The sequence below is a fragment of the Camelus dromedarius genome, chromosome 11, assembly GCF_036321535.1.
Source record: "Camelus dromedarius isolate mCamDro1 chromosome 11, mCamDro1.pat, whole genome shotgun sequence".
Taxonomy (NCBI): domain Eukaryota; kingdom Metazoa; phylum Chordata; class Mammalia; order Artiodactyla; family Camelidae; genus Camelus; species Camelus dromedarius.
Window position 1 is genome coordinate 12489973 of NC_087446.1, and position 13765 is coordinate 12503737.

The 13765-nt window shown below is 37.9% G+C and overlaps 1 protein-coding gene across 1 annotated transcript; it reads left to right on the top strand.

Annotated features, from left to right (window-relative positions):
- The first annotated feature begins 8184 nt into the window (after positions 1–8184).
- Positions 8185–13544, top strand: LOC105106612 (lysozyme C-like). Its single transcript, XM_064491528.1, has 4 exons — positions 8185–8527; positions 9922–10086; positions 11798–11876; positions 13330–13544. The coding sequence occupies exons 1-4, from the start codon at positions 8392–8394 to the stop codon at positions 13394–13396; spliced, it is 447 nt and encodes a 148-aa protein (XP_064347598.1). The 5' UTR covers positions 8185–8391; the 3' UTR covers positions 13397–13544.
- Positions 13545–13765: the final 221 nt, after the last annotated feature.

Sequence of the window (13765 nt, forward strand, 5' to 3'; positions counted from 1 at the left end):
GATTAGCACTGCTGCCAAAAGGGAAACTTCCTCCTGTTTTGTAATGAATTTGAGCGACTAGAAATTAAAAAAAATGGAACGAACATTTTACACAACTGAAATCGAGCTCCCATCTTTGATTAACACTCATTCTCATTAAATTGTTTTATGTGCCTTCGCTCTGCAGTCTTCATCTTTTTCAATTAAAATTCCCTTAAATACACTGTAAACAAAAGAACATGACACCCTGCCTGTTGTTTCAATACGGACATACCGCAACAGCACGCTGCTCAGCCAGATTCCTATACTAACTTCTTTGTTTACTATTGTAGAGTTTTAATTTCTAAATTAATGTTTTACTGTTGTAAATATGTCTCATGGGAACAGCAATCCTAACAACTCCTTGTTGACAAAGCCTTACTTCACCTTTCTGTGTTAGAACATAAGGGGGTCCTTATAAGGCAAGGAAACTTGTAATAAAACCTACAGATGAATAGCACCAAATGCCACCAAAAACTACACCCCTTCAGCATAAGGATTATTTTGAACTGAAGGGAATTGAGAAGAAGCAGATCCAAGAAAATTTCTCTCTCTACCCGCTATTTGCCTGAATGCAGAACATAGATTTGTACAAATGTCAAACACAAACAAGCCTAGATGCCTGTCGGCCTCAAGACAGTCCTGGAGGACATGACCTAACAGCCTGGACTGACTAGCTAGTATCTTCCACTGGTTTCTTATAGATTTATCTGCCTACAATTTGCCCCCCTTTGAAGCTTAAGACCCTTTTTCTCTGTCATACCACTCCTGTAAAAATATGTTGTTCTTTGTTAAAATACTATGTAGGTCTGAGCTCCAGCCACTTCTTTGAGTTACTCATCCTTGCATTTCTCCCAAGTATATATGAGACACGCATGTTAATACACTTGTTTATTTTTCTATTGTTAGTCTGTCCTTTGTTACATAGCCCCATCCAAAAACCTAAAAGTGTAGAAGGAAAAGGTATTTTTCCCTCCTGGACAGTTCCTGGTGGTGAGGATGGGACAGTAAAGGCTGGAACAATCCACTCTCCTGTGAGACCACAGCTGAGATATGGGGTAACTGAGAGCAGACCAGCAGAAGGTGACAATTCTGAAGCACATCCGTTTCCCAGATCTCTGTTTGCAGTGCATGGTCAAGAGGAGGATAAACATTTCTCCTTGTCTCCTTTTCTCCAAATTCACAATGGCAGGAGGAAACATTTGTACAAATAGCTCCTGAATCCTGACTTTTGTGAATTTGGTTTTGGTAATCCATGCCTATGGGTGTTGATTCTTACCCTCCCAGAAAGAGTCATATTTTCCTTTGTCTCTTTTTTGTCATTTGTCATAAGGATGAGAAATCATAAGATGAGAATCTCCATTTGTCTTGTGTTATGTCCTGAGTCAGCTAGGAGCCTCAGACATGAAGTGACAGGCAACTTTGTCCAAGCACGGCAGCTCTCAGGTAAGTCTGTCTTAATAAGGGTCACTGACCATAAAGGGCCTTTGTCATCTCTTTGCCTTCTTGCCTTGCTTGTGCTGGGAAAATTCTCATCCCAGTATCACCCTCCTGGTAAGGCCGATTTTTGGGTCTGTGATTTAACTTTTGGGAGATAGAGGTTTCTTTACCACCTGTGACAATGAAGGTCTTTCTTTTTATGTCATCTTCAGAGTGGCTCTGCATCTTGATGGAGCTATATTTCTTTGGGGACATCTCTTTTGAATATGGTTAAGCCATAAATGACTTACTGGTTTTTGGGTTTTTTAAAATTTGTTTTTGATAGGAGGTAATTAGTTTTATATATTTTTAATGGGGGTACTGGGGATTGAACCCAGGACCTTGTACATGCTAAGCACACTGTCTAGCACTGGCTATACCCTCCTCCCTGTCTTATTGGATTTAAGCGTAAAAAAGACATACTGGTTTGGAGTCACCAGCAAGAGAGCTCTCATCTTAAACAAATACCTTATTGGTACCTATGGGAAGACTAGGTAGAAGAAGGAAAGAAAGAAAGAAGGAAAGAAGGAAAGAAGGAAAGAAAGAAAGAAAAGAAAGAAAGAAGGAAAGAAAGAAAAGAAAGAAAGAAAGAAAGAAAGAAAGAAAGAAAGAAAGAAAGAAAGAAAGAAAGAAAGAAAGAAAGAAAGAAAGAAAGAAGAGAATCTGATATAGAACAAGAAAAACTCACTTCCTTAACAAGATTAGCAGGTGATTAGACTTAACAATGAAAGTCAGCAACTGCAGATGGCACTCAAACAGTTGTAAAACTTGTGTAAATATTGATAAATGGGAAATAGATTGGACAAAGACTCAGAAGATACACAGAAAATTTGGTTTATTGTTCCTTACTCTATAATCATACCATACCGGGTCTAGGCCTTCCCGTATGTTGGGCCTGGTCTATCCAAAAAAAAAAAAACCCAAAAACCTACTGTTCTCTTAAAGAAAAGAAAAACGTTATAGTTATTACTCTAGATATCTGATAATAGGCAAATATGCCCCTGAGTTCCTTCTCAGATAAGACCTACAGTTCTTTCTCAGTCACTTGGAAATGTGAATCTTGCTATATCTTTGAAATACAAGCATGCAAAGAGATAATTGTTGGCTAAAGCAATAATGGAATAGGAAAAAAGAAAAAAAAAAAAGAAAAAGAGGGAGATTTTTAAACAGCAAACTGGTATTTGTTCTATAAGCTCCCTTGCCCCAAATTTTGTCCACAGCCTTCATAAGATTTCTATTAAAGACAGATAAAAATCTTAAAACTCGTCTCCATGGATATGGTAAAAGGCTTCAGCTATCCCACTGGGTAAATGTAACTTGTTGCATCTGTCTGTACGTCTATGTGGGCATGTTATGTATGTGTGATGTATTTCTCACTCTGGATGGTATTCCTAAAAACTAACTTGTAAAAAAAATTCAAATTAATTAGCTTAAAGAAAATGTTAAGCACATATAAATGAAGACTAGTCAAATAAGTTCATGTTATCTCTACGAGGTGTTTGAGATTATGAAACTGCAAATTCAACCTAAGAACAAAATGTACAATAAAAATGATTTGCTCAATGTGTGTCAACACGGCAGGAAAACAAAACCCACGCTTAACTTTTTAGATTCTTTATTTCTGTGATTTGTGCTACTTGCTTGGTTTGTCAACGAGAAAAATAACTTAAAGTGATGGTTAATTTTTTAAATCTCATGAAATCCTCATGGCAATTCCAGAGCAATTGTCAAGAACCCATGAATTAAATGGATGAAAGCGGGAGAAAACTCTGTAAATGAATTTTGCAGCTGTGATCGTGTTTTATAAAATACGGCTGCCTGAAGAGAATTCCCAAATCCTTTTTGTAACCTTAACCTTAAATGATGGCTTTTCATAAATATTGATATCGTTTCTAAATCAGAGAAAATACTGAAACACAAATTGCTAAACATAAGTATAAGTTTACCTACTTTGGCTTCTTATTATAGAGAAACTGAAAACATTTGGGTTAATAACATGTTCTTTTTGCCACGTTAAAAAACTGTACTATAAAAAGGCGTATGTCTCTAGACATTACAAAATGATATATTCCTCAAGTTGCTAATTTACTGCACAATATCAATATGTGGGAGACAGTTCACAACTGCTTTGTTCTAACTTTTTTGGAAATTAGTGTTACTAAAGGTTAAGCATTCTAATCAATATATGTAATGGAAACTACTAGAAATAATAAGGGTAAAGGAAAAAACTGTGTGCAAAGTATCCAAGGGAAGTAAGATATATTTTGTAGGGAAGGGCATGAGGTATCAGGATGCGGTTTTGTTAATAGAAAGTAGAATCATTTTGTCCTAAGTTAGAGGTTATTCAGAGGCTGTTTTAGACGAGGACAAAAGAAAATGAAGGACCAAACCTACCTGAATATAGCAAGTTAGGAAAAGAGAGAAAATGAGTGAGAGAAAGAAAGAGAGAGGAGGCATTCCTGTCTTGTGTGGTCAAGTGAATGAAAATGGAATGAATTTATGCCATGGGTTTTTAAAATGAGCTTTAACAGCAATAGTGTGCCGATGCTAAACTAGAATTTAATTTTCTCTCTCTCGGTCAAAAGAAGAAAATTGTCCTGGATTATTGTGAAAGATTTTTCTTTACCTGTTAAGTAACTCGCCTGGGAAACAAGGTCCTGGGTCTTATCAAGATCACTAATCACATGTGCTCTATGATCTTCATCTGGTCTTTGATTACTTAAAAAGCCCAAGTCTTCTCAAAACTAAAAGAGATAAGTATTTTTTCCCAGGTGCGTTACTTCCTGTAACGCCTTTGAAAATTTTTATTGTCACTTTGGTTAAATACATAACTAAGTATTGTTTCATAACAGTTTGTGATCCTATTTAATCAAGGTTCAAACCTTTTGACATTTTCCGCTCAGCTTCTTGGTGCCTATCTCTTAACTATGCATCATCAGCAACGGTTGCCAGATGCTTGATGAAAGCCGCTATTGTGGAAGACAGATCTAAATAAACACTTGGAGAAGAGGAACTCAAAGGAAACAGAGGCAAAAAAAGAAGAAAGAAGAAAGAAGGAAATACAACTGTAATGAATATCTCAGAGAAGTAAGAGAAAATGTCACATCCATGGAACATGCAGGACTGCTGTATAATAAACAGAGAAGAAAAGAGGAGGCCTTGTGATGTAAAAATATTACCATGTTCATAAAACATTTAATAGAAAAGCCAAGAGTAAAATTAGAGAAATATTCCCAGAAATAGAATAAAAAGACAGATTAAGCACAGGAGAGAAAAGATGGGAAAAAAACTGGGGAATAAAGAGATCAAACATCCAATTAATAGGAATTCTTAAAAGGAATACATAAAAAAAGTAAATGTAAGATAAATTCAGAAAACTGAAGGACACAGGTTTCCAGATAGAAAGGACCACCAAGTACCCAGAACTATAGTATAGAATAAAATACACGTCATGTACATCATCGTGAAATTTTAGAATATCAGGGATAAAGAGATTTTTAAAATTTAAGGCCAATGATGCTAAACCTAGAATCCTATATCCAATCAGTCAAGTGTGAGAAGAAAAAAACGAATGCATTCTGAGATATGCAAGCACAAAAAAATCTTCTCTCTGCATCTTTCTCAGGAAGCCTCTGAAGGACACATTCCATTTAATAAGAGCCAATAGATAGAAGATGTGGGTCCTAGGAAACACAGCTCTAGCACAGGAGAGAGGAGAAGGAATTATCGAGGTGAAGGAGGAAGAGATGCCCGGCACTGACACCTGTGCTACAGGCTAATCGAAGCCAATCCATGTTGTAGCAGGAGGGCATGGGCTCCATGTGGACGCTGGGGAAATCCAAACTTAAAGATGGCCTGGAGTGTCTGCACCTATTGAAGGGAGCTTGGCTGAGACTTCTGGTAATGAATTAAAACATAAATAAGTATATGGAAAACTAAGCAAACAGAAAACTAAGGCAATTATTAATTCTGAGAAAACCAAAAGCCTTGAGTGGAAATACAACCAAATTGTACCATCATATTAGACTCATCTGGGGGTGTTTGTGCCTGCGTGTAAAGGGGAAAAACAGGGCAGGGGAGGTGAGAGAGAGCTAAACCTGCATTTTCCTGGGTAGAAATAAACAGAAAATATCCATGGTTGAAAACCAAGAAATGGTTGAATTACCCTGCTCCTAAGATATATGGCAGTAACACTAGAGTGTAGTTAAAGAGCTGAAATTAGCTAAAGAAGTTAAAAAGGGGTTACCTCTGGTGTTAGGAATTAGATGTGAAAGGTTAGGGCTATTTTTCATCCTTAAATTTATGACATTTTGTATGACTTTTAAAAATATACACATGTATTTTGTGATGTAAAAAGTTTAAAAATATATTGTTTAAGAAAAAGAACTAAAAGACATACAACAAAATGTTCACAGTGGTTATTCATGAAGACTTTTCAAAATTTTTATTTATTCTGCATTTTTTGGCATTTTCCAAGTTTTCTTCTCTCAGCATATATTATTACTTTTGCAATAAGCAAAATAATAATTATACACAACAGAGGAATGTGCAGAATCACTAACAAAAAAAGATGATTATTTGAAGTTCTCAACATTCCTCCAGGTATATTAACTCACCATATTTGTAGAAATATTCTGTCATTTAACATGATCTTTCTCCTGTGTAGAACTACTGTACCCCATCAGTGGTTTCTGAGATTTCAGTGGAATAAAGTTAAATATTAATTTTCCCTGAGCTTCAGGAGCTGCATAAAAATGAACTTATTTACAAAGCAGAAACAGACTCACAGACACAGAAAACAAACTTATGGTTACCAGGGGGAAAAGGGTGGAGGGGTAAATTGGGAGTTTGAGATTTGTAGACACTCACAAATAAAATATATAAACTACATACATAAAATACATAAACCACAAGGTCCTACTGCAGAGCACAGGGAACTATATTCAATATACTGTAAGGGCCTGTAATGAAAAAGAATATGAAAAGGAACATATACATGTATAACTGAACCACTGGGCTGTACACCAGAAATCAACACAGCATAGTAATCTGACTGGACTTCAATTGAAAAGAAAAGAATACAAGCAGCACTGAGAAATAATCCATATGCTGGATGTGTAAACGACGGATGGTTGTGGAAAGCTTGTGACACCTTTGTGAATTCTTTCTGAGTACCATTCTTTCTGTCATCTTTAAACTTCCAGGGTCAATGCAGTTAGAGCTTAAGCTGGATCTCATTTCCCCTTTTCATAGTATGAGCAAATATCTCTCTTCCCACTGTGGTCAAGCCCCAACACAACCATTGGGCATTCAACACTGAGAAATTACATGAAGTGTAACTCATTTCTCAAACATATGATTAAACATAATCTTGTTTGCAAAGAGACAGAAGTGTTCCCTTTTTAGTGACCGCTTTCCAGAAGAGTATTCTGATTTCATTTCTCTATTAAGTGTGACTTTGGTGTAAGGTTCGGTATGGCCTTTTTATTTGTGCCAATGCAACTGTGTATTTGTTAAATTCTTTCATTGAACTAGCAAACAATGATTTCAATCTGTAAATTAGCTCTGGTAACATCACAAAATGTTGGGTGAGGAGAGAAGAAACTGTTGCAAAGAGAGGAGTAAGGTCATGTACTTGGGTTGTATTTTTCGCCCTCTCGGCACACAATTTATTGCTGTCCTTAGCAAGTAAATGAGATAATACGCTCACCTTCTTTCTCAGAACAATTTCAGTGCACAGTGACCTGCAGGTGCTGCCGCTCTCCCTTGTAGCATCACTCCAGGCTGTTTCAGATGTCACCACATGTCCTCTCCCCGCAGCCCCCCACCTCCCGTCACTGTGACACCTCAGTGACGTGACAGAGAAAAAGGGTCTTGAGCTTCAAAGGGTGGCAAATTGTAGGCAGATAAATCTGTAAGAAACCAGTGGAAGATACTAGCTAGTCAGTCCAGGCTGTTAGGTCATGTCCTCCAGGGCTGTCTTCGGACTGACAGGCATCTGGGCTTGTTGGAGTTTGACATTTGTACAAATCTATGTTCTGCATTCAGGCAAATAGCGGGTAGAGAGAGAAATTTTCTTGGATCTACTTCTTCTCAGTTCCCTTCAGTTCAAAATAATCCTTATGCTGAAGGGGTGTAGTTTTTGGTGGCATTTGGTGCTATTCATCTGTAGGTTTTATTACAAGTTTCCTTGCCTTATAAGGACCCCCTTATGTTCTAACACAGAAAGGTGAAGTAAGGCTTTGTCAACAAAGAGTTGTTAGGATTGCTGTTCCCATGAGACATATTTACAACAGTAAAACATTAATTTAGAAATTAAAACTCTACAATAGTAAACAAAGAAGTTAGTATAGGAATCTGGCTGAGCAGCGTGCTGCTGGGCTATGTTCCTGTGGAAACAACAGGCAGGGTGTCGTGTTCTTTTGTGGAAAGTGTATTTAAGGAAATTTTAATTGAAAAAGATGAAGACCCCAGAGCGAAGGCACATAAAACAATTTAATGAGAATGAGTGTTAATCAAAGATGGGAGCTCGATTTCAGTTGCGTAAAATGTTCGTTCCATTTTTTTTAATTTCTAGTCGCTCAAATTCATTACAAAACAGGAGGAAGTTTCTCTTTTGGCAGCAGTGCTAATCCAGATTGTTCCTGAGCAATAACTTTAAGGAAGCTCATTTAATTATTTTCCAGCAGGTGATGTCTTGTGACATCAAATTATACCTCTTCAAACATAAGAAAGAAAACGTGTTAAGGCAGTGGGCCAATAAACAGCTCCTGTTTCCCCCGTATCTCAAGGGGTGGAGCTCCCGAACCCCCAGGAGTAAGGGAAGTCCAAAGGAGTTAAATACCAGGGCCGGCTCAGCCCCGGACAGACTGCAGTCCGGGCACCTCAGTCACCATGAAGGCTCTCCTTGTGCTGGGGCTCGTCCTCCTCGCTGTCACTGTGCAGGGCAAGGTCTGGGAGAGATGCGAGCTGGCCCGAAAGCTAAAGAAACTCGGAATGGATGGCTACAGGGGAGTCAGCCTGGCCAACTGTAAGTCACCTCTTGTTCATCCTTCCAAATAGCTGCTGGGGGCGGAACAGATAGTAATGCAGGATGAATAATGAGAAAGGGACTTTGAGCGAATGGACTTTTTAAAAACTCTCTTGGAAGGTTTGTACACTTAACAATGTTTAGAAATATCACCTTGTTCCTTTGGAATCAGATGTGCCAGGTGAAGGTTGGAGGATATGGGAGGGCAAAATTCCATACCTCTCTAAGCATGCCGGGCCCCATGCTTCCAGTGCCACTAAATTTGCGGATTCGGTTCCCTCAGCAGCCTGCGTAAGGCTGGCTGAAAGGTACTTTTGGGCACCTGGGGTGTCTCTGTCAGGCCCTTGGCATTTGAGTCCAGCCATGTCTAGTTTGGAACTTGGGTTCTGCAAGCCTAGAGTAATGCAGTATTTTTCTCCTTTCTAATCATGATGTTGGGGTTTTAACAGCAAATTTTAAAAATTCTGTGGAACTCTTTTTTTGGAGGGGGGGTAATTAGGTTTACTTATTTATTTTTAATGGAGGTACTGAGGACTGAACCCACAACCTCGTGCATGCTAAGGACGCGCTCTACCACCGAGCTCTACCCTCCCCGCTGAACTAACACAGGGGCTGGTAGGACCCAACTTCCCCTCAGTCAGTGTTTGTATGAGGATCCCTGAAATGCAGCAGGAAAGGACGTTTCATTATTCTTACTCACTCTAGTTGATGAAGTAGTTTTCACTTTCTGCCACAGAATTCAAGCTGTGCCCGAAGTAAAAGTTACTCTTTATTTTAGTTTATGTTTGTCGATGTAGTTACTGTATTTTTCAGGTTGAATTGAGACATTTCTCCTCAATAACTATTTCTGAGTGAATGAGCAGATGGCTGGTAGGATGGATGGGTGGGTGGGTGTGTGGATGGAACAGTCTTCTCCATTCTACAGGTCTTGTCTGGGATCCAATTTGACATCCAAATTCACCTTTAGATATCATAAGACAATTTCTTCCTCCCAGAAAATCCTTATTTTCCCCACTAAAAAGCACTCTTCTATCATCATTATATATCTACTGCTAAGCACAAATCCACTCAACAACTCTGTTGATTTTTCTCTTCTAGGCTGAATCTTACCTGAGGGATGGGAGCAGGGGAAGCGTAATAGAAAAAACAGCTAGTTTCATATTTTCTAAAGTATGTTGTCTTGTTTCATTAGTATTACAAAATGACTTGATAACAAAAGAATTCTCTTAAGGGCCCTTTAGCACTAAGGTGTTAAAATACTTTACACGTAAAAGTCATCTTTATACTTACAAAGGCGTCAGTCATTAGTAAAAGTGAATTTGCCTGATAGAACATGCTTTGCAATGTAAGTCACGTGGTGTTGCTGTTTACTACTAAAAGTAAATTCTTTTCAGGGATGTGTTTGGCCAGATGGGAAAGTAGTTATAACACGAAAGCTAAAAACTACAACCGCGCCAGCGGAAGCACCGATTACGGGATATTTCAGATCAACAGCCGCTACTGGTGTAACGATGGCAAAACTCCAAAAGCAGTGAACGGCTGTGGCATCAACTGTAACGGTAAGACAAGATGACACTGAGTGTGGGCACGGGGACTGTCCTGTCATGTTTACAAGAACAGAGATTCAGAACAAATGATAAAGCCTTGATGGGGTCACCAGGGACCTAGGAAACCTCCATCTCAACTTCCAGAAGCTCTTTATTACCCTCCTCCTGATTCCTGAAGTAAGAACGTAAAGCGCTCCTATCATGAAAGGTTGCTGTTCTCTGATACACAGAAGTTTCTGGAGGGATCCGTCAATTTACTGTGGCTGGACTGTCTGACTCTCTGTGCAGAACTATGCACTCCTCTGACTTACTCTGAGGAGGTTTGGGGATAATTTGGTGGCGTGGTCTTTTATTTTTTTTTCATCTATGGTCCTTTATTGAAAAAATGAGAGGATTAGTAGTTAACTAATCAAGGAGGAGGACTATGTGTGGCCCTTTTGTAAACATGGTTTTTACTTTTTATTATGAAATGTTCTAAATATATGGAAAATTAGAGAGATTAGTATAATATACAGAAATATATCCATCATGTTCTTTAACAGTTTTTAACATTTTGTCCTATTTACTTCTTTTATGTGTGTATATATAAATTTATTTTTTTGGTTGAATGATTTTAAAGTGAATTAGAAACATTATGACTTTTAATCTCTAAATTCTTTAGTTCCTGTGCACAGTTCCTATATAATCACAGTCATTCTAACAAGCTAAGTTATGGATTTGTCTAATTGGGTGAAACAAATATTCTACTGAGTTTATTTAAAAATAGAGGTAACATATGGAATCTTGTGCATAAAGTATTGAGGAAGTATTGCAAAATTTTATATTGTCAAATTTTTATTTATGTTTTGTTTTTTATGTTGTTAAATTTTTAAATATTAAATTTTCTAATACAGAAGATGAAAAACTTAGAATACTCTTTTGTATTCAGTTAACTTCTTTTTAAAAATATTTTGTATTATATAATAATTTGTGGTCCTTGAATGAAAATTCTTACTACCCAGAGATTTGTGACCACTGGTAACTTGGTATACACAAATTCTTTCAGGACACGTATCAAACTTGCCTGTGAAGGTAAAGTGATGTCATGCACATATCTACCCAGATACAAATATGCAGGCAATGTGTGTTTTAACAAAAATGATATTGCATTCTATATACTGCTCTATGATTTGTTCTTTATCACAGAAAATTATTTTTAAGTCAACAAATACCAATCTGTGTTAGTTTCTAAAGATGACTAGAATTCCACTACATAAATATTCTGTCATTTATCAGTGTAGCTCTTACTGGTGAGCTCTTAGGCTGTTCCCATTTTCCCCTTTATTAATTGCTATGAGACACCTTGTGCATACATCTTTGAATGTGTTTTTATTATTTCTTTAGGAACATCTTTCCAGTAGTCGAAATGCTGAGCAAAAATATGCTAGGCCAGTTTCTGTTTCTTCATTTGTTTAAAGTGTTTAGTAAAAGAAAAAATTCTATCACATTAGTTAATAATTCCAGAGCTTTCAATGACTTTGGTAAATGAGGAACAGAATGCTTTATTTCATGCCAAATGGGATGCAAAGAAGAAGATATTTTCCCTCCACATTCACAGATACGTAGACTCTTCAAAAGTCATTTGTGTTCTCTCTTCAGCTTAAGAGAATAAAACTGGCTGAAACTAAATTTAAAATGAAATTTCTATGACCGTTGTTTTCATTCCTCACCGTCTCTTTTTCAGTTTTGCTGCAAGATGACATCACTAAAGCCGTACAATGTGCGAAGAGGGTTGTCAGGGACCCACAAGGTGTTAGAGCATGGTATGTCTTTTTTTCCTTCCAGTTTTATTGAGATGTAATGGACATACAGCACCGGATAGTTTAAGGTATACAGCGTAATGATTTGACTTACATACATCACAGTAGGTTTAGTGAACATCCATCCCCTCAGACTGTTAGAGCAGGCAGACAGCTAGATGTGAGCAGAGAAGGGGGGGGACACAGGCCAAATGGCAGGAATTGGCAAGAAAAGGAGGGGCCGGGGCCAAATGCAGGAAACCCTACATCATGTAAACAACAGGGGTCCCTGGGCAGAGAAAGAAAAATTGGAACCTCTGGGCTGATAAGCAGTCACAAATTTAGGTGTGGCAAGCAACCAGGAGGTCCACAAAGAAAGGTGGGAAAAGGCAAGAACCTCCAGTGTCCAAATGTAACCTTTTGCTCATTATGCCCTCATTTCAATAAAATTAGCCTTGCAGATTAGAAATACCCATCATGCACCAACGCCATGACATTTCCCAGCCACACTAAATAAAGACAAAAATCCCTCCTCCCTTTGGGAAGGTGGAGTTGGGATGAAAATCAGGGAATACGACCCCAAACCCTAATCCCTGCAAGGAATATTCTGCCCATTTATTTTCACACTCTATGTAACCGATCCGCCAAAGAAACTCTGGACAGTGGCTCATCTGAGCCTGCCCACTGCCCCATTGAGAGTGTACTCTCTGTCCCTTCTTTACTTTCTTAGCCTCTCATCTCTGAATTCTTTCTACCAGGAGACAAGAATCTAATCACCTGCAAAAATAAGGATATAAAATTAAAGAAATAGAAGAAGAAAATTGTGTGTGTTGCCTTTAGGATTTATTCTCTAACAATTTTCATATATAACATGTAGCAGTTAATTATATATGTAATTTATTGTATTTATTATATATATCATTTATCAGGTTGTACATAACAGCTCCAGTATTTACCTTACTATAGCTGGAAAGTTTATTAACTTTTGACTGCCTTCATCCAATTCCCATCTTCTTCCTCCCCACCCCAACCCTTACCTCTGGTATCCACAAATCTCTTTTTCTGAGTTTTTCGTATGTGTGGTTTTGAAGTATAAGGCACCTTACCACACTCTTGTTAGTTCCTGTTACAAGCATGCTGTGTTTTAAGCATCAAAGGGGAGCTCTGGTTTGCCCTCCTGTTCTGAGACAAGTCAGAGAACATTTCCAAAGACCAAAGTGTGCTGCTGAGAACTGACAACTGCAGCTCCGGGTTTATGCGGAACAGTGTGTTACCTCGAAACGATCTACTTTAACTGATTCAGAATCTTACCCTTTTACTCCTCAATTTCTTTTAGCGGATTTCTAGGGTTTTTAAGATTCTCCGCACTCAAGTAGAGTTGATTTACAATGTTGTGTTAGCTTCTGGTAGATTATCACACTAAGTGAACGCACCTATGTTTTAACCTTATTTCTGCTTGTTTCATCTTTCTTTCCAGGGTGGCATGGAGAAATAAATGCCAAGGCCAAGATCTCAGGAAGTATGTTGCGGGTTGCAGATTGTAACTGCGGAGTTTCCTTCTTCAGCTCGTTTTGTCTCTTTTTCATATCAAGGAAGTCATCATTTAAGTGACAGGTCATACTACCATTCTTTCAAGCAAATAATGTTTCTACAAAAGCAGGAGCATGTAGTCTTTTTTCTAAGAGGCTTAATATTTACTAACATGTTTCTTGTTGGATATGAGGCCTACAGTGCTTTCGGTTGGCTAACAGAACTAATGGTGGTGAACATTTGTCTAAAATCATAATTATCAAACAGATCTGCAGCCCATTCAATTCTTAATCAAAGAAAGAACCCAGACTTAATCTTGAATGATACAAGTACTGGCCAATATTCAATGGAAATGTAACTCCAGAGTATCTTGAATGGATCTT